The sequence below is a fragment of the Hyperolius riggenbachi genome, chromosome 5 (assembly GCF_040937935.1).
Source record: "Hyperolius riggenbachi isolate aHypRig1 chromosome 5, aHypRig1.pri, whole genome shotgun sequence".
Taxonomy (NCBI): Eukaryota; Metazoa; Chordata; class Amphibia; order Anura; family Hyperoliidae; genus Hyperolius; species Hyperolius riggenbachi.
Genome location: NC_090650.1, coordinates 166,001,236 through 166,021,006, shown reverse-complemented (window position 1 = coordinate 166,021,006; position 19,771 = coordinate 166,001,236). Strand labels below are relative to the sequence as shown.

Below are 19,771 nucleotides of genomic sequence, written 5' to 3'. Positions count from 1 at the left end.
GGGGGGGGGAGAAACACACCTCCCCATACACAGCGCCGCCCCCCCCCCCCCCCCCCCCCCCAGCTAGGCCTTATTTTCGGAGTAGGTCTTATATTTCAAGCATGCTTGAAATATAAGGGAGGCCTTATTTTAGGGGAAAGACGGTAAGTAAAGAAAAACGAGTACTTTAAGAAATAAAGGTCAGTCAGTCCGAAAATTTGGGAAAACTGAAAGCGTCCAAGTGCAGTCTCAAACACCAGCAAACGCTACAAAGAAACTGTCTCACATGCATACCGCCCCAGGAAAGTAAGACCAAGTGTCACCTCTGCTGCGGAGGATAAGTTCATCCGAGTCACCAGCATCAGAAATCGCAGGTTAACAGCAGCTCAGATTAGAGACCAGGTCAATGCCACACAGAGTTCTAGCAGCAGACACATCTCTAGAACTGTTAAAGTGAACCTCCAGACTAAAAGTTGACTCAGCAGCACTGGAAAGGCTTGGTGTTTCTTTAACAGTTTCACAGCATCAGAACTTTTTTTCTCTTATCCAAGACTCATTTTTAGCTGCACAGAAGAAAACTGCCCAGGCATTTTTTCCCTAATGCTGTGCAAAGCATGATGGGATTTCTAATGTTCTCGTTCTGCTGTTTTGGTGCAATTTTTCTCTTCTTTTACATGTTGAATTTGACATTTGAAGCCTAGCACGTGCAGCTGGGAGGGGTGATCAGGACACAGGACAGTTGGAACTGTGTCTCCTGCTCCCTGTCACCTCCTTTCAACCAAAAAGATGGCAGCCCCCATGAATCACAAACATTTGCAAGTTCTTTTAAAATGGGGTGGGTAAGAGATTATATTACCTATCTATTCTAAATAACATAACTAATGTAACTTAATGACAGTATGTTTGTTTAGGCTGAAGTTCCCCTTTAAGAGGAGACTGTGTGAATCAGGCCTTCATGGTAGAATATCTGCTAGGAAAACCACTGCTAAGGACAGGCAACAAGCAGAAGAGACTTGTTTGGGATAAAGAACACAAGGAATGGATATTAGACCAGTGGAAATCTGTGCTTTGGTCTGATGAGTCCAAAGTTGAGATTTTTGGTTCCAACCACCGTGTCTTTGTGCGACACAGAAAAGGGGAATGGATGGCCTCTACATGCCTGGTTCCTACCGTGAAGCACGGAGGAGGTGTGATGTGAGGGTGCTTTGCTGGTGACACTGTTGGGTATTTATTCAAAATTGAAGGCATACTGAACCAGCATGGCTACCACAGCATCTTGCAGCGGCATGCTATTCCATCCGGTTTGCGTTTAGTTGGACCATCATTTCTTTTTCAACAGGACAATGACCCCAAACACACCTCCAGGCTGTGTAATGGCTATTTGACCAGGAAGGAGAGTGATGGGGTGCTGCGCCAGATGACCTGGCCTCCACAGTCACCAGACCTGAACCCAATCGAAATGGTTTGGGGTGAGCTGGACCACAGAGTGAAGGCAAAAGTGCCAACTAGTGCTAAGCATCTCTGGGAACTCCTTCAAGACTGTTGGAAGACCATTTCAGGTGACTACCTCTTGAAGCTCATCAAGAGAATGTCAAGAGCGTGCAAAGCAGTAATCAAAGCAAAAGGTTGCTACTTTGAAGAACCTAGAATATGACCCATTTTCAGTTGTTTCACACTTTTTGGTTATGTACTATACTTCCACATGTGTTAATTCATAGTTTGGTTGCCTTCAGTGTGAATCTGCAAGGTCATGAAAATAAAGAAAAAAAAACTCTTTGAATGAGAAGGTGTGTCCAAACTTTTGGTCTGTACAGTATGCCCGGTAAAAAAAAAAAAAAAAAAACAGACCTCACCATAGACGCAGTGAGTAGCTCATAGAAATGTGGTCACCAAGCCTTCAGCCCGCTCACTTACCTTACCAGGCTCCTACTTAGCGTCCATCCCACTCCGCTTCTACAACAAATGCGAAGCCGTGCGGGTCTCCGGCGTCTCTTCTCCGCGTTGACCGGAAGTGAAGTCACATAAAGGCGGAAGTACTCTGAAAGAGCGCCACCATTGTGAGCAAATGCAGCCAACCCTCCGGCGGCCCAGGAACAGCCCACACGTCACTTCCAGGGTGCTCCAGCCTCGGCCACAAGGAGAATCACTGACACAGCTTGCTCCTCAGGATCCACCACTACAATGGCGGCCATTTCAAGCGCTTTTAGGAGAAAGGCAATGCCACCTCTCCTTACTGGAACTTAATCCACCTCCAGTCAGGTCCACTGTCCGTCGCCAACCCAGTCCCTAGCACACCTGGTCAGCCGGGCCGGCAAGCGACATACAGCCTTACCTTGAACAAGAAACGTCAGCTGGCAAGTAGAGGTGTCAGTGTAAATGTATAGAGTACTCTATGTGGATGTTTCCTGTTCCTGAGAGGAGCCTATGTCATCTCGTGGTGGACCTATCCTGGGGAGGTTACTGGGAGGGGGGGCACACTTTCCTAGCAGAAAATGGCTTCTGAGAGCAAGAAAGAGGTTAAGGCTACTTACACACTAAAACGTTGCGTTAGGTGCTACGTTAAGGTCGCATAACGTGCACCTAACGCAACGTATGGTGGTGCGGGAGAGGACGGTAGAGTGAGCCGCGTTAGCGGCATCTCCCCGCCTCCTCTCCGCCCCCCACTGAGCATGTGCAAACAGTCTAACGCGGCTAAAGCTGCTAGAACGCACAGCATGCTGCACTTTCACTACAACGTGCAGCGTTACATGTAACGCAACGTGGGCAGTGTGAACAGCCCACTTGTGTTACATTGCTGTGCGTTGGGGGAGCGTTACAGGCTGCACTAACGAGCGCCTGTAACGTCCCTGTGTGGAAGCAGCCTCAAAGGGAAATTTCTTATCAGTGAGGGACACGCTTTAGTCACTTCCTGTGAGTCAGCCACTCACATACCTGATATTTAACTCTTTCAGGCAGAGAAAGGAGGAAAAAAAAAAAAAAAAAAAAAAAAAGGGGGAACACAGCATAGTTATTTGTGTGCTAGGCACTGTACATATACATGCCTATCTCATGTCACTTCAGGTATCCTTTAAAATGATACCCCAAGGTCAGATAGCTTTTTGGGCACGTAACACACTGTTAACCATGAGCAGCACCAATTGATTTTTAAGGCCATTTTCTTGCACCAAAATTAATACAGTTTAGCAAAGTCCATGGAGCATCTTAACAGTCACCATGTTTAAAGTTAGCAACCCAGGCCTACTCAGATATACATATTCCACTATGGCGGGGGGGGGGGGGGGGGAAACAAACACACACACCTCTCTCTCAACAACGGATCATCAGGGCGCTCTGTATGGCTGGTATTGTGGTGAAACTCCTCTCACAGTGAGATGTCAGGACAATAGCGCTGACAGTTTGTCTGTAAACCTCATTGCATTGTGGGAAATAACAGCCATTTTCAGCTGGGTCCAACTGCCAAAAAAGCAAGCAGCATCTCCTTTCACTTACATCATCTGCCACCACTAAAAAGGTCACCATGTGGTAACTGTCAGAATGTTAATCAGGGAGAGGAAATATTTTACAATGGGAAAACACTGACTAAATCATTTATACATATAGTGGGATGCGAAAGTTTGGGCAAACTTGTTAATTTTCATGGTTTTCCTGTATAAAATGTTGGTTGTTACGATAAAAAAAAAAAAAAGTCAGTTAAAGAGAACCTGAACTGAAAATAAAAAAAGTCAAAATAACCATAGACAGGTCATACTTGCCTCCCATGTAATCTACTCAATCTCTTTCTCCTCTTCTGCGTCCCATTTGTCCACTGTGATCAATGGAATTTTCCGTCCTCCATTTTAAAAAATGACCATTACACCATAACAGCTTCCTGGTCAGCACACTGTTAAACTAACATCATCCACTTGAGCCATAAGGGAACATGGACTTTACCTTGCACATTCAGTTGTAACTGACACAACTGCTGATATACAACTGACAGCAACTGGTATATTTCAGTTCTGACAAAATCTTGTCAGAACTGGAAGGGACCACTGTGAGGGCTCGTTTCCACTGTTGCGGTGCGGAATCGCCTGGATTCCACCGCTGATAAAATAGCATGCGGATGCGATTCCCCATGCGTTTTTTGCCGCGAATTCGCATAGGTGAGGGTATATGCGATTTTAACCATGTCACTGCCTGTGTGAATTTACATCGTACCTATGCGAATTCGCGGCAAAAAACGCATGGGGAAAACGCATGCGATTTCCCTATTAAATACATAGCATGCGATTCGCATGCATTCCACTCTCAGGCGAAATCGTTGGCTCTTTTGTGCGTTTTTCTCACCGCTGAAAAAAAAAACGCACATCACCAACGCAACAGTGGAAACAGGCCCATCCACTTGCATACCATGTGCGAATCCGCATGCGTTGGACGCATGCGGATTCGCGATAGTGGAAACGAGCCCTAAGAAGAAAATGGTGAGCTTCTGAGAGGAACGGACGGTGAGGTTAGTATGTAATATTCATTTGCAGCTATATCATGTTTTTATTTTAAATAATTGTACTCTCTTCAGGTTCCCTTTAAATATATCATTTAAGAGACAGTGATATTGTGATATTACAATGAAATGAAGTTTATTGGATTTACAGAAAGTGTGCAATAATGGTTAATAAAATTAGGCAGGTGCATACATTTGAGCACTGTTGTAATTTTAATTGATTCCAAAACCTTTAGAACTAATTTTTGGAACTCAAATTGGCTTGGTAAGCTCCGTGAACCCTGACCTACATACACAGACGAATCCAAATTATGAGTAAGTATTTAAGGTCAATTGCAAGTTTCTCTCCTCTAAGGCCTCCTTTCCACGAACTGTTTGTTCAGCAAGCAGTTACCAGGCAGCAGTGAGCAGTTGTGAAAGATTGAGAGGCATTTCAATGGGGGGGGGGGGGGGGGTCTCAAAGCTACCCTCAAATGACCTGGAGATAAAGATTGTTCACCGTCATGGTTTAGGGGAAGGATACAGAAAGAGGTCTCAGAGACCCACAGACCAGCACCAAAGACCTACAACATCTTGCTGCAGATGGAGTCACTGTGCATTGTTCAACCATTCGGCGCACTTTACACAAGGAGATGCTGTATGCGAGAGTGATGCAGAGGAAGCATTTTCTCTGACCACAGCACAAACAGGTCCGCTTAAGGTATGCTAAAGCACATTTGGACAAGCCAGCTTCATTTTGGAATAAGGTGCTGTTCACTGATGAAACTAAAATTGAGCTATTTGGGCATAACAAGGGGCGTTCTGCATGGAGTAAAAATAACAGCATTCCAAGAAAAACACCTGCTACCTACAGTAAAATATTGTGGTGATTCTATCATGCTGTGGGGCTGTGTGGCCAGTGCAGGGAATGGGAATCTTGTCAAGGTTGAGGGACGCATGGATTCCCCTCAGTATCAGCAGATTCTGGAGACCAATGGCCAGGAATCAGTGACAAAGCTGAAGCTGCGCCAGGGCTGGATCTTGCAACAAGACAACGACCCTAAACCCTGCTCAAAATTCACTAAGGCATTCATGCAGAGGAACAAGTACAACGTTCAGGAATGGCCATCTCTGTCCCCAGACCTGAATATAATTGAAAATCTGTGGTGTGAGTTAAAGAAAACTGTCCATGCTTGGATGCCATCAAATCTGGATGAACTAGAAAGGTTTTGTAAAGAAGAATGGTCCAAAATACCTTCAACCAGAATCATTGGAACCTACAGGAAGCATAGAGGCTGTAATTTCTGCAAAAGAACATCTACTAAATATTGATTTAATTCCTTTCTTGTGGTGCCCAAATTTATGCACTTGCCTAATTTTGTTTAAACAATTATTACACACTTTCTGAAAATCCAGTGAACTTCTTTTCACCTCTCATATCACTCTGTCTCCTATACGATATATTTAACTGACTTTAATCTTAACCAACGATTAATACAGGAAAATCATGAAAACAAGGTTGCCCAAACTTTTGCATCCCACTGTAATTATTGTAAAAATGAAGCACTTTTATTATTTTCACTGGAGTTCCTCTTTAAGATGTTAAAGGGAACCTAAACTGAGAAGGATATGGATTTTTCCTTTTAGAATACTACCAGTTGCCTGGCTCTCCTGCTAATCCTGTGTGTCTAATACTTTTATCCACAGCCCCTCAACAAGCATGCAGATCATGTGCCCTGACTGAAGTCAGACTGGATTAGCTGCATGCTTGTTTCGGGTGTGTGATTCAGCCACTACTGCAGCCAAAGATTAGTAGGACTGCCAGGCAACTGGTATTGTTTAAAAAAAGGATACATTCATATCCCTCTCAGTTAAGGTTCCCTTTAAAGGACCAGACACTTTTTTTCCATTCAGACCACTGTAGCTTTTAGGCCTGGAACCCACTGCAAAACGCTAATCGCAAGCGCTAGCATTTTGTATGAGCAGTTTGTCAGCGGTTTCATGAGCGTCTTAGGAAGTGTATCAATTTGCCAGTGATTGTGTAGCGATTAGCGTTTTAAAGTCTGATTGGTCCTTTAAATTAATTTCAATTTTGTTACAGTGTGTTAACTTTAAAACGCTAGCAAAATCGCTCCCTGCAGGTTTTGATGAGCGATTACGCCAGCGTTTATATACTTTACATTGAAGCGCTAACGCTCCCAAAATGCTGCATGTTCTGCGTTTGCGTTTTTGGGAAACGCAAACGCTCCTGTGGAAGTTGCCCCATCCATTAACATTAGCTGAGCGTTTTGGCAAAACGCTAGCGTATCGCAGCGCTGCCAAAATGCTCACAAAACCGCTCGTGGGTTCCAGCCCTAACGGTTTATTGCTCGGTCATACAACCTACTATCTAAATGATTTTTACCTCCTTTTCTTGTCACTAATTCAGCTTTCTTTTGGTGCCATTTGATTGCTGCTGTGATTTTTAGTTATTATATTCATCAAAAAAAAAAAAAAAAAAAAAAAAAAAAAAAAAACACGACATGAAATTTGTCAACAAAATGTTTTTTAACTTTCTGTGCTGACATTTTTCAAATACAGTAACATTTTTATACACATTTTTGTCTAAATGTATTGTGCTACATGTCTTTGATCACTGACTTCTCTGAGCACCTGTCATACTTCATGGAGGTGCTAGAACTCCAGAATAGTATAAAAACCCACTAAATGACCCCATTTTGGAAAGAAGACATCCCAAGGTATTCACTAAGAGGCATGGTGAGTTCATAGAAGATTTTATTGTCACAAGTTAGGGGAAAATGACACTGCCAAAAAAAAAAAAAAAAAAAAAAAAAAAAAAAATCCATTTCTGCTAACTTGTGACAAAAAAAAAAAAAATGAAATCTGCCACGGACTCACCATGCCCCTCTGAATACTTTGGGGTGTCTACTTTCCAAAATGGGGTCATTTGTGGAGTGTTTACTGTTCTGGCATTTGGAGGGTGCCAAATTGTAAGCACCCCTGTAATGCCTAAAGGTGCTCATAGGACTTTGGGCTCCTTAGTGCACCTAGGCTGCAAAAAAGTGTCACACATGTGGTATCGCTGTACTCAGCAGAAGTAGTATAATGTGTTTTGGGGTGTATTTTTACACATACCCATGCTGGGTGGGAGAAAACTCTAAATGAAATTGTCCATTTACAGAGATATTTCTCCCACCCAGCATGGCCATATGTAAAAATACACCCCAATTATACTACTTCTCCTGAGTACGGCGATAGAACATGTGACACTTTTTTGGCTGGATAGTGTAATGGTTAAGGGCTCTGCCTCTGACACAGGAGACCTGGGTTCAAATCTCGGCTCTGCCTGTTCAGTAAACTAGCACCTATTCAGTAGGAGACTTTGGGCAAGTCTCCCTAACTCTGCTACTGCCTATAGAGTGCGTCCTAGTGGCTGCAACTCTGGCGCTTTGAGTCCGCCAGGAGAAAAGCGCGATATAAAATGTTCTGTGTTTGTGTGTTTGTTTTTTGCAGCCTAGGTGCGCTAATAGGCCCAAAGTCCTATGAGTACCTTTAGAATTTCACAGGTCATTTTGAGGCATTTGATTTCCAGACTACTCCTCATGGTTTAGGGTTCCTAAAATGCCAGGGCAGTATAGGAACCGCACAAGTGACCCCATTTTAGAAAGACGACACCCCAAGGTATTCCGTTAGGAGTATGGTGAGTTCATAGAAGATTTTATTTTTTGTCACAAGTTAGTTGAAAATGACTGAAAAAAAAAAAAATAAAAAAATCAATTTCCGCTAACTTGTGACAAAAAAATAAAATCTTCTATGAACTCATCATACACCTAACGGAATTCCTTGGGGGTGTCTTATCTAAAATGGGGTCACTTGTGGGGTTCCTATACTCTCCTGGCATTTTAGGGGCCCAAAACCATGAGGAGTAGTATGGAAACCAAATGCCTCAAAATGACTGTTCAGGGGTATAAGCATCTGCAAATTTTGATGACAGGTGATCTATGAGGGGCCAAATTTTGTGGAACCTGTCATAAGCAGGGTGGCCTGGACATGGCAGCAGAGAACATGAGCATGTGATGTATTGGGTGCGTAGACCAATAAGACCGCAATACATTAGTTTTCACTAGACCCATGTTAAGGAGAAGGCCAAAAAGAGTTAAGTTTGGAAACTTGGAGTGGTTTCCACCGAAAAAGGCTGGGCATGGTAGCTTCTCGGTTGCGTATTGTGTGGCAGAACGGTTGGTCTCAGACACAATTAAGTAGTAGAGATCCACGGTGCAGAACAGATGAAAAAAACGTCTAGGGCCTATCCTAGATTATCTGTATCCACCTGGACTCCAGACTGGGCGGTGAAAGGGGGCAGTACGGGTGCGGAGGAGCCAGGGGATTGCAAATTGGGATTTGCCAGCACCTTTGGGAGCCAATGGGTAGTACGGGCTCGTTTTGCTGGTGGCTGCGACTCGGGTCTTAAAGCATGTGCCACCGAACCAGTTTCTACTACCATGCTGGTGCTCGCCACTTCACCAGGGTCTACGGTAGTACTGGTGCTAGGTCCAGGAGATACTACGCTGCTGGTGCATGCCTCACCAAGAAAACTTGGATCAGCGCTAGCACCACTCTCTCTGCTGCCCTTGAGTCTGATCCTGCGGTCCAGTGACATGGGGTGTGGTACTCCTGGCTCTAGCAGGGACCTCAAGCTCGTCATTGCTATCGGTCAGTTAGCCACTGCTGTTCACCGGTTCGTATTCTGACCCGAATGAGTCGTCGGATGAGGCTTCCCAATCGCACTCACCCCACTGGGACAGAATCTCGGCGGCCTCTTCAGCAGCATACCTTTTTTTTGCCATGGAGGACTGCTAAATTTAGGGGGTATTCCTCTGAGACTACCCAGGAAAAAGAGAACCTACCTAGCAAAAGGGAGTACTTGTGAAGTAGAAAGCTGTCATCACTGAGTTTTGATTTAAAAAAAAACACCACCACAAAACTGATCTTTACAGCGCCACAGTTATTGTATAGTGTTTTTGCAGTGATCAGGAAAAAAAAAATTCTGTCACTGCGGCGGGGTGGGTGAGGGTTTGGCGGGTGTTCAGAAGCCCACACAGGGCAAATTAGGGCCTGCTCTGATGGGTAGGTGTGCTAGGGGTGACAGGAGGTGATTGATGGGTGTCTCAGGGTGTGATTAGAGGGGGGGGGGGAATAGATGCAATCAATGCACTGGGGAGGTGATTGGGAGGTCTGAGTGTGATCTGAGGGTGTGGGCGGGTGTTTGGGTGCCCACAAGGGCAGATTAGGGTCTGATCTGATGGGGTAGCAGTGACAGGGGGTGATTGATAGGTGATCAGTGAGTGATTAGAGGGGAGAACAGATGTAAACAATGCACTTGGGAGGTGATTTGAGGGCGGGTCTGTGGGCGATCTGAGGCTGCGGGCGGGTGATCAGGTGCCTGCAAGGGGCAGGTTAGGGTCTGATCTGATGGATGGCGGTGCCAGGGGGTGATTGACAGGTGATCAGTGGGTGATTACAGGGGAGAATAGATGTATACAGTACACAGGGGGGGGGGGGGCGATCAGGAGCCCCCGGGGGCAGTTTAGGACCTAATCTAAAATATAGCGTCGACAGTGACAGGGGGTGGTGGATTGAGGTGGTGATCAGGGGGGTGTGTGTGCACAGCTGCCTTCTCCCCTGGTGGTCCCTCAATCACTGGGACCACCAGGGTAGGAGACAGCCTGTATAATACACTTTGTATACATTACAAAGTGTATTATACACTTTGTATGCGGCAGATCGGGGGTTAACAACCCGCCGGCGGGTTGACGTCGCGGGTGGGCGGAGCCTAATGCATGCGGATGCGGCTAATTAGTCCCCCAGGTGCAGCCGATCGGCGTTACGCGGTCCTGGAGGTGCCACTTTGCCGCCGCCAATTGGTAGTGGGCGTTCGGTAAGTGGTTAAACAATACCAGTTGCCTGGTAGTCCTGCTGATCTCTTTGCTGCAATAGTGGCCGAATCCCACACCTGAAACAAGCATGCCCCACACTGGTTAACTGATTGGTCCATTTTCAAGCAGCATATACTGTATGTGCATAAAAAGTTTACATAATCCTGCATGAACAGGGAATATAGGCCTCGATTCATCAACACTTAGCAAATTTGTTAACAACAGTTTGGTAAAATACCGAATTTGTTAACTTCATTTCAGGATTCATCAAAGTTATCTACAGCTGTTAGCGAACATTCGGTAACGATTCGGTAACGATTCGCTAAAACGGAATAAAGTGCAATTCATGAAAAAGAAAGTGGGCGTGGTTTAGCGTTACATTTAGGATTAGTTATCTCCTTCACTGCTCTGTCGTTATTCCTGTCAGATCATTGCTGACAGAGAAGATGGAGCCATTTGAAGTGGTTATGTATCAGCTGAGAGTGATTCAAAGGCGCAGACGGGCAAGAATAAGGTCTGCAACCATATAAATTTGTAAGAGAATAGATTTATTTGCTATAACATGACATCTGCATTTCTCTTGAATCATCTTGTAAGAGAACACAGGCAGTGTCAGGGTTAACTAATTTGCTAGCTGCACTATAATTTTTTAGAAAAGGCTCCTATCAAATTGTGGGATTGTCCCAACCACTTTCAGAATCCTGGTCCAGGTGTAAAGCCCTATTCAGAATGTTGCTACGTAGTGCTCAAAGGACTGCCTTTTACCCACAATTCCATGGGAATCTTATGGCCTTGTGTTAAAGTACCACTGTAAAATGGAAATATCGACACGTTACCGAATGGTTACCGAATTGTTATCGAATTCACACCGAATGAGGAAAAACCTTGATGAATAAAACTAGAAATCGCTAAACTTCGAATTCGGTAATTTAACAAACTGGAAAAAGTTATCTCAAAGACAATGATGAATCGAGGCCATAGTTCTCATTGATCATCCCTAGTGGGCGCCTACATTTCCAGTTTCCCTCTGCCACCTCCCTATGTGCCACTCTGCCTTTTTGCACCACTTTATTCTCTCTCTCTCTCTCTCTGCCACTTCACACTCTCTCCCTCTGTGCGACTCTACCCACTAGAGATGGGAAGTCCGGATCTTTTCAATGATTCGAATCATTGAAAAGATGGTGAAATGACTAGCAGGACAGGACTTTCCCTGCAGTGGACAGAGAAGGAGAGGGGGTGGACGAAGAGCGGTGAGCAGAAAAGTAACCTGAGAGCTGAAGGAAGCAAAGCTAGGGCGAAAAGGGCATGACTGGGGCGGGCCCTGAGACAGACTGACCAGGCACGATTGGGTTCTCAGGTGTGAAACAAAGGTGGAGTGTCTTGGTTAGCCCTGGCACTATAAGAAAACTGGATCAAGGGGGGGGGGGGGGGGTTACCTCCTTTTCAATTCATCTAGGATACAGGAAACTCTGCATTATGCTATGATTGTATAATGCAAATTATGGTATATGGGTGCCATGAAGGCACTTAATGGTACAAGGGTTGGTTGTCATTAAAGTTAATGGCATTATGGTTGCTGGTTGTCATCAGCGAAGTTGATGGCATTATGGTTGTCACTGGCAAAGTCAGCGGCATAATGGTGAAACAAAGGCTGGTGGCTGGTACAGTGACATTCACGAAGATCAAAGGCATTGTCATGGGACCTGGCAGAGCGTGGTTGCATGTTATTTCATAATGTTGATGTGTTATTATTGTATTATATGAATTCTGTAATAAAGCTGTGGCCTTTAAACTCCAATTGGGTGTCACAGCTTTATTTATTTAATGTAGATGGTAAGGTCGTCTCCTATGGGCCCTGCCCTGCCCATGTTTTTTTCCCCACATATTACCCACATGTTGCAATCACATGCTTCAAAAATATTTCACCTACAGTACATGTTCATCTGTATACTTTGAATGCAAATGATTCACAGTGAAAGAAAGAAGAAAGCATTCCCCAAATGTGTCCTTTTCTCACCTCCAACACTCATCATAAATTTAGTGAGAAGTCAAGTGCAGCTGTTTAGAGCACAGTGCAGGAAGATCATATTGCACTGCAATCACAGTGCCTGTGTTGTGAAAATTTTTTTGCTACCCATCATATTTTGCAACTTGCCATAGAGGACAGTGTATGACTGTGTAGGCGTGGCTCCTCTCTGTTAACACGCCTGTAATTTTTTTGCAACCACATATCCCATTGAGCTAGAAGGGGGATTGTTCCCTACAGGGGGGGTTATTAGTTGAGCAAGAGAGGGGATTGTTCCCTCGGGGGGTTATTAGTTGAGGAAGAGGGGGGATTGTTCCCTCCAGGGGGGGGGGGGGGTTATTAGTTGAGCAAGAGGGGGGGGGGAATTGTTCCCTAGGGGGGGAGGGGGTTATTAGTTGAGCAAGAGGGGGGATTGTTCCCTCCAGGAAGAGTTATTAGTTGAGCAAGAGGGGGGATTGTTCCCTCCAGGGGGGGGGTTATTAGTCGAGCAAGAGGGGGGATTGTTCCCTCCAGGGGGGGTTATTAGTCGAGCAAGAGGGGGGATTGTTCCCTCCAGGGGGGGTTATTAGTCGAGCAAGAGGGGGGATTGTTCCCTCCAGGGGGGTTATTAGTCGAGCAAGAGGGGGGATTGTTCCCTCAAGGGGGGGGGTTATTAGTCGAGCAAGAGGGGGGGATTGTTCCCTCCAGGAGGGGGGGTTATTAGTTGAGCAAGAGGGGGGATTGTTCCCTCCGGGGGTGGGGGGTTATTAGTTGAGCAAGAGGGGGGATTGTTCCCTCCGGGGGGGGGGGTTATTAGTTGAGCAAGAGGGGGGGATTGTTCCCTCCAGGGGGGGGGGGGGGTTATTAGTTGAGCAAGAGGGGGGATTGTTCCCTCCAGGGGGGGGGGGGGTTATTAGTTGAGCAAGAGGGGGGATTGTTCCCTCCAGGGGGGGGGGGGGGTTATTAGTTGAGCAAGAGGGGGGATTGTTCCCTCCAGGGGGGGGTTATTAGTCGAGCAAGAGGGGGGATTGTTCCCTCCAGGGGGGGTTATTAGTCGAGCAAGAGGGGGGATTGTTCCCTCCAGGGGGGGTTATTAGTCGAGCAAGAGGGGGGATTGTTCCCTCCAGGGGGGGTTATTAGTCGAGCAAGAGGGGGGATTGTTCCCTCCGGGGGGGGGTTATTATTTGATCAAGAGGGGGGATTGTTTCCTCCAGGGGGGGGGGGGGGTTATTAGTTGAGCAAGAGGGGGGATTGTTCCCTCGGGGGGTTATTAGTTGAGGAAGAGGGGGGATTGTTCCCTCCAGGGGGGGGGGGGGTTATTAGTTGAGCAAGAGGGGGGGGGGGGGATTGTTCCCTAGGGGGGGAGGGGGTTATTAGTCGAGCAAGAGGGGGGATTGTTCCCTCCAGGGGGGGGTTATTAGTCGAGCAAGAGGGGGGATTGTTCCCTCCAGGGGGGGTTATTAGTCGAGCAAGAGGGGGGATTGTTCCCTCCAGGGGGGGTTATTAGTCGAGCAAGAGGGGGGATTGTTCCCTCCAGGGGGGGTTATTAGTCGAGCAAGAGGGGGGATTGTTCCCTCCAGGGGGGTTATTAGTCGAGCAAGAGGGGGGATTGTTCCCTCAAGGGGGGGGGGGGTTATTAGTTGAGCAAGAGGGGGGATTGTTCCCTCCAGGGGGGGGGTTATTAGTCGAGCAAGAGGGGGGATTGTTCCCTCAAGGGGGGGGGGGGTTATTAGTTGAGCAAGAGGGGGGATTGTTCCCTCCAGGGGGGGGGGGGTTATTAGTTGAGCAAGAGGGGGGATTGTTCCCTCCAGGGGGGGGGGGGGGGGTTATTAGTTGAGCAAGAGGGGGGATTGTTCCCTCCGGGGGGGGGGGGTTATTAGTTGAGCAAGAGGGGGGATTGTTCCCTCCAGGGGGGGGGGGGGGGTTATTAGTTGAGCAAGAGGGGGGATTGTTCCCTCCGGGGGGGGGGGGGGGTTATTAGTTGAGCAAGAGGGGGGATTGTTCCCTCCAGGGGGAGTTATTAGTTGAGCAAGAGGGGGGGATTGTTCCCTCCAGGAGGGGTTATTAGTCGAGTAGTCGAGCAAGAGGGGGGGATTGTTCCCTCAAGGGGGGGGGGGGGTTTAGTTGAGCAAGAGGGGGGATTGTTCCCTCAGGGGGGGGGGTTATTAGTTGAGCAAGAGGGGGGATTGTTCCCTCCAGGGGGGGGGGTTATTAGTTGAGCAAGAGGGGGGGATTGTTCCCTCCAGGGGGGGGGGGGGTTATTAGTTGAGCAAGAGGGGGGGATTGTTCCCTCCGTGGGGGGGGGGGTTATTAGTTGAGCAAGAGGGGGGGATTGTTTCCTCCGTGGGGGGGGGGGGGGGGTTATTAGTTGAGCAAGAGGGGGGATTGTTCCCTGCAGGGGGGGTTGTTAGTTGAGCAAGAGGGGATATTGTTCCCTCCAGGGGGGGTTATTAGTTGAGCAAGAGGGGGGATTGTTCCCTCCAGGGGGGGTTATTAGTTGAGCAAGAGGGGGGATTGTTCCCTCCAGGGGGGGTTATTAGTTGAGCAAGAGGGGGGATTGTTCCCTCCAGGGGGGGGTTATTAGTTGAGCAAGAGGGGGGATTGTTCCCTCCAGGGGGGGTTATTAGTTGAGCAAGAAGGGGGATTGTTCCCTCCAGGGGGGGTTATTAGTTGAGCAAGAGGGGGGGATTGTTCTCTCCAGGGGGGGGGGGGTTATTAGTTGAGCAAGAGGGGGGATTGTTCCCTCCAGGGGGGGGTTATTAGTTGAGCAAGAGGGGGAATTGTTCCCTCCAGGGGGGGTTATTAGTTGAGCAAGAGGGGAGGGTTCTGTGTGAGAATAGGGTTTGGTTGGGTCGCATTTTCTGATACAGATAGGTTAAAGTCAATGGTTAGGTTGCACTTTCTGATAGCTATACCTATAAATAAGTGCAACCGGTTGCAAAATCTGATAAAGTTGCAAAAAAATTTCACCACACCTGCCCTGTCATTCTAGCCCAGCACACTGTCTGCAAAGTTACGGAGCTGTGCTTCTGAGCCAACACTACCACACACTCTCTCTTTGCCTACGGTGACCATACGTCCCGCTTTACCCGGGACGCGTCCCGCCTTCGGGGGGCGCTGTCCCAGGCTGCATGAGGTCCCGGGAAACGTCCCGCTTTTAGCAGCGGGACGTCCCGGCCTCGGGACTCTGGCCACCGTCCATGAACTAGCCGCAGCGTCTCAGACGCTGTGCTAGTTCATTCCCCGCAGCCCCGCTCCAACAGCCTGCATTGTCCTCCGGCAGGCAGAGCAGGGCTACGGGAAGATGGCGTCCGGAGGCGGAGCCCTGTACTGGAGACTGTCTCCAGTACAGGGCTCCGCCTCCGGACGCCATCTTGCCGTAGCCCTGCTCTGCCTGTGAGCCTACACACACACACACACACACGAGAACACCCGGCTGCGTGAGGGGACTTCTGTCAGATGAGTACATGATTTTTCTTTCCAGGTGAAATGTGCCCCCAAACATGTCAGCACAAAAACGCAATGGTGGCAAACATGTCAGCACAAAAACGCAATGGTGGCAAACACGTCAGCCCAAAAACGCAATGGGGGCAAACATGTCAGCACAAAAACGCAATGGGGGCAAACACGTCAGCACAAAAACGCAATGGGGGCAAACAAGTCAGCACAAAAACGCAATGGGGGAAAACACGTCAGCACAAAAAACGCAATGGGGCAAACACGTCAGCACAAAAACGCAATGGGGGTAAACATGTCAGCACAAAAACGCAATGGGGCAAACAGGTCAGCACAAAAAACGCAATGGGCCCCATTGCGTTTTTTTTGTGCTGACATGTTTGCCCCCATTGCGTTTATTTTGTGCTGACATGTTTGCCCCCATTGCGTTTATTTTGTGCTGAAACGCTGCCCGTAATGAGTTTATTTTGTACTGACATGTTTGCCCGCAATGCGTTTATTTTGTGCTGAAATGCTGCCCGCAATGCATTTATTTTGTGCTGAAATGCTGCCCGTAATGCGTTTATTTTGTACTGACATGTTTGCCCCCATTGCATTTATTTTGTGCTGACATGTTTGCCCCCATTGCGTTTATTTTGTGCTGATATGTTTGCCCCATTGCGTTTATTATGTGCTGACATGTTTGCCCCCATTGCGTTTATTATGTGCTGACATGTTTGCCCCCATTGCGTTTATTATGTGCTGACATGTTTGCCCCCATTGCGTTTATTTTGTACTGACATGTTTGCCCCCATTGCATTTATTTTGTGCTGATATGTTTGCCCCATTGCGTTTATTTTGTGCTGATATGTTTGCCCCATTGCGTTTATTATGTGCTGACATGTTTGCCCCCATTGCGTTTATTATGTGCTGATATGTTGCCTGCAATGCGTTTATTTTGTGCTGATTAGAGATGTGGCGAACTGTTCGCCCGGCGAAGATCTCTGGAGCTCTTACTACTTCCGGGTCGCACTGACCCGGAGTAGTACGCCTGCGCTGCCCGGCGGAGCGCGTCCTCGATCGCGCTCCTGTTGCCGGGCATTCTCTGCGCATGAGCGTGACGTTGTTCATGACGTCACGCACATGCGCAGAAAGTGCCCGGCAACAGGAGCACGATCGAGGACGCGCTCTGCCGGGCAGCGCAGGCGTACTACTCCGGGTCAGTGCGACCCGGAAGTAGTAAGAGCCCCAGGGATTTGGAGATGTTCGCCGGCGAACGGTTCGGGAACCGTTCGCCACATCTCTAGTGCTGATATGTTGCCCGCAATGCGTTTATTTTGTGCTGAATTAAATGTTGCCCGCAATGCGTTTATTTTGTGCTGAATTAAATGTTGCCCACAATGCGTTTATTTTGCACTGACATGTTTGCCCCCATTGCGTTTTATTATGTCCTGACATGTTTGCCCCCATTGCGTTTTATTTTGTGCTGACATGTTTGCCCCCATTGCGTTTTATTTTGTGCTGACATGTTTGCCCCCATTGCATTTATTTTGTGCTGACATGTTTGCCCCCATTGCATTTATTTTGTGCTGACATGTTTGCCCCCATTGCATTTATTTTGTGCTGACATGTTTGCCCCCATTGCATTTATTTTGTGCTGACATGTTTGCCCCCATTGCATTTATTTTGTGCTGACATGTTTGCCCCCATTGCATTTATTTTGTGCTGACATGTTTGCCCCCATTGCATTTATTTTGTGCTGACATGTTTGCCCCCATTGCATTTATTTTGTGCTGACATGTTTGCCCCCATTGCATTTATTTTGTGCTGACATGTTTGCCCCCATTGCATTTATTTTGTGCTGACATGTTTGCCCCCATTGCATTTATTTTGTGCTGACATGTTTGCCCCCATTGCATTTATTTTGTGCTGACATGTTTGCCCCCATTGCATTTATTTTGTGCTGACATGTTTGCCCCCATTGCATTTATTTTGTGCTGACATGTTTGCCCCCATTGCATTTATTTTGTGCTGACATGTTTGCCCCCATTGCATTTATTTTGTGCTGACATGTTTGCCCCCATTGCATTTATTTTGTGCTGACATGTTTGCCCCCATTGCATTTATTTTGTGCTGACATGTTTGCCCCCATTGCATTTATTTTGTGCTGACATGTTTGCCCCCATTGCATTTATTTTGTGCTGACATGTTTGCCCCCATTGCGTTTATTCTGTGCTGACATGTTTGCCCCCATTGCGTTTATTCTGTGCTGACATGTTGCCCGCAATACGTTTATTCTGTGCTGACATGTTGCCCGCAATACGTTTATTCTGTGCTGACATGTTGCCCGCAATACGTTTATTCTGTGCTGACATGTTGCCCGCAATACGTTTATTCTGTGCTGACATGTTGCCCGCAATACGTTTATTCTGTGCTGACATGTTGCCCATTGCGTTTATTCTGTGCTGACATGTTGCCCATTGCGTTTATTTTGTGGTGTATGGGGTAACTGTTGCTGCATTTATTAATTAATGGTCATAGTTGGCTATGTTTGCTGCTTTGGGGTTACGGTATACTATTAAATAGCATCACACAGTTTCTGCACACCCATGATGCGAATCCTCGTTTGACCACATCATGGCGTAAACACTGCTTTCTTATGCCTCGCTGTTACATCATTGCGTTAGCTCCGCCCATAGAATGTCATGGCCATGCCCACTTTTCGGCGCGGCGCGCAGCATGAACACCTTTGTTGGTGCGGCAGTCCCCTATTTTTCGACGCGGCGCGCTTCGCCCCCCTCCCCCCCCTGTCCCAGGTTGAGCCTACAAAAATCTGGTCACTGTATCTTTGCCCAAATCTGCACTTCTCTGCCACTTTGCTCTCTCTCTGTGCCACTCTGCTCTCTTCACCACTCTTCCAGTTTGAGCCACTCTGCTGTAAAAAGGGCCCTTTCTCTGTGCCACTCTGCTCTTCATGTGATCTGTGTGTATCATTCCCACCCTCGACCAGTCCAATGTCTCATAATCCTGCTTTCTAACATTGTCTAAAATCAATTCTTACCGATGAGGCTGTTAATCCCAACTTCAGAAAACGAGCTGAAAAAAGAGAAAATACTCGTTCTGTTGCTTCTATCAGTCCTTTGGTGGGGGTTTTCAGGCGTGAGGTGGCTCCTAGCCTTCCCTTTGGCGGAAGTGAACAACCGATGCCTCTGCCTCGCTTGGCCATCCGCTGCCCCACTCTGGTTACTGGACCGGTTTGCTGAATCTCTGAACGTGGTCTTGCTATCCACAGCCATGATCTAGGAGCCTTCAAAATAACAACGCCTAAAAGAGAGAAGCATAGATTAGCCGTAGCATGGTCACAGCTGAATACGTCAATTAAACAGCTAATGAAAACAATACATCCGAAGAGCCGCGGTTCATTTACCGTGAAGTACCGGCAGCCAGCGTTGTGTACGGTGCTCCAAATAGCGGCACAACCAGCAAGGTTGGAGACAGTTTTCTGCAGCAATTGTCTCCGCCTTTTATTTCACTATTAGCCACTGGGTAACAGTTATACAAGGAGCCAATCAAATTTCGGCTTCTATGAATTCACCCTATACTGTATTTTGGTGCAAAGAAAGAACAGCAACGGTAATGTCTGATTGTGCTGCCCGGAAGCTTCCTTCCACACTAAGTAGCACGCCACGCATGCTCAGTGTGAAGTTAATGATGCTGCTGGAGGTAAAATACTAAATATCTCCGCTTTCTTATCGCCTACACTCCCCAAAATTGGACCCCCCCCAACTACCTCTATACCAAATTGCAGCCCCCGAACTCCACTGGTTCAGGAGATAGATTAGAGAAACCTATCTCCTGAACCAGCGGGTCTCGGGGGCTGCAATTTGGCATAGAGGTAGTTCGGAGACCTCCTCCCTACCCTGAATTTGGGGAGTGTAGGATGTAAGGAAGCGGAGA

At 47.3% G+C, this 19,771-nt stretch overlaps 1 protein-coding gene across 1 annotated transcript in view; it reads right to left on the bottom strand.

Moving 5' to 3' along the window:
- The window catches only part of LOC137519343 (protein C-mannosyl-transferase DPY19L1-like), a 214,938-nt gene extending 195,452 nt beyond the window's left edge, over positions 1-19,486 (bottom strand). Inside the window, exons 1-2 of the mRNA XM_068238293.1 lie at positions 19,242-19,486; positions 18,876-19,138 (exon numbers count right to left, since the gene is read on the bottom strand). Coding sequence (XP_068094394.1) covers positions 18,876-19,110 — 235 coding nt within the window. The 5' untranslated portion in view covers positions 19,111-19,138; positions 19,242-19,486. The remainder of the gene's footprint in view (positions 1-18,875; positions 19,139-19,241) is intronic.
- Positions 19,487-19,771: the final 285 nt, after the last annotated feature.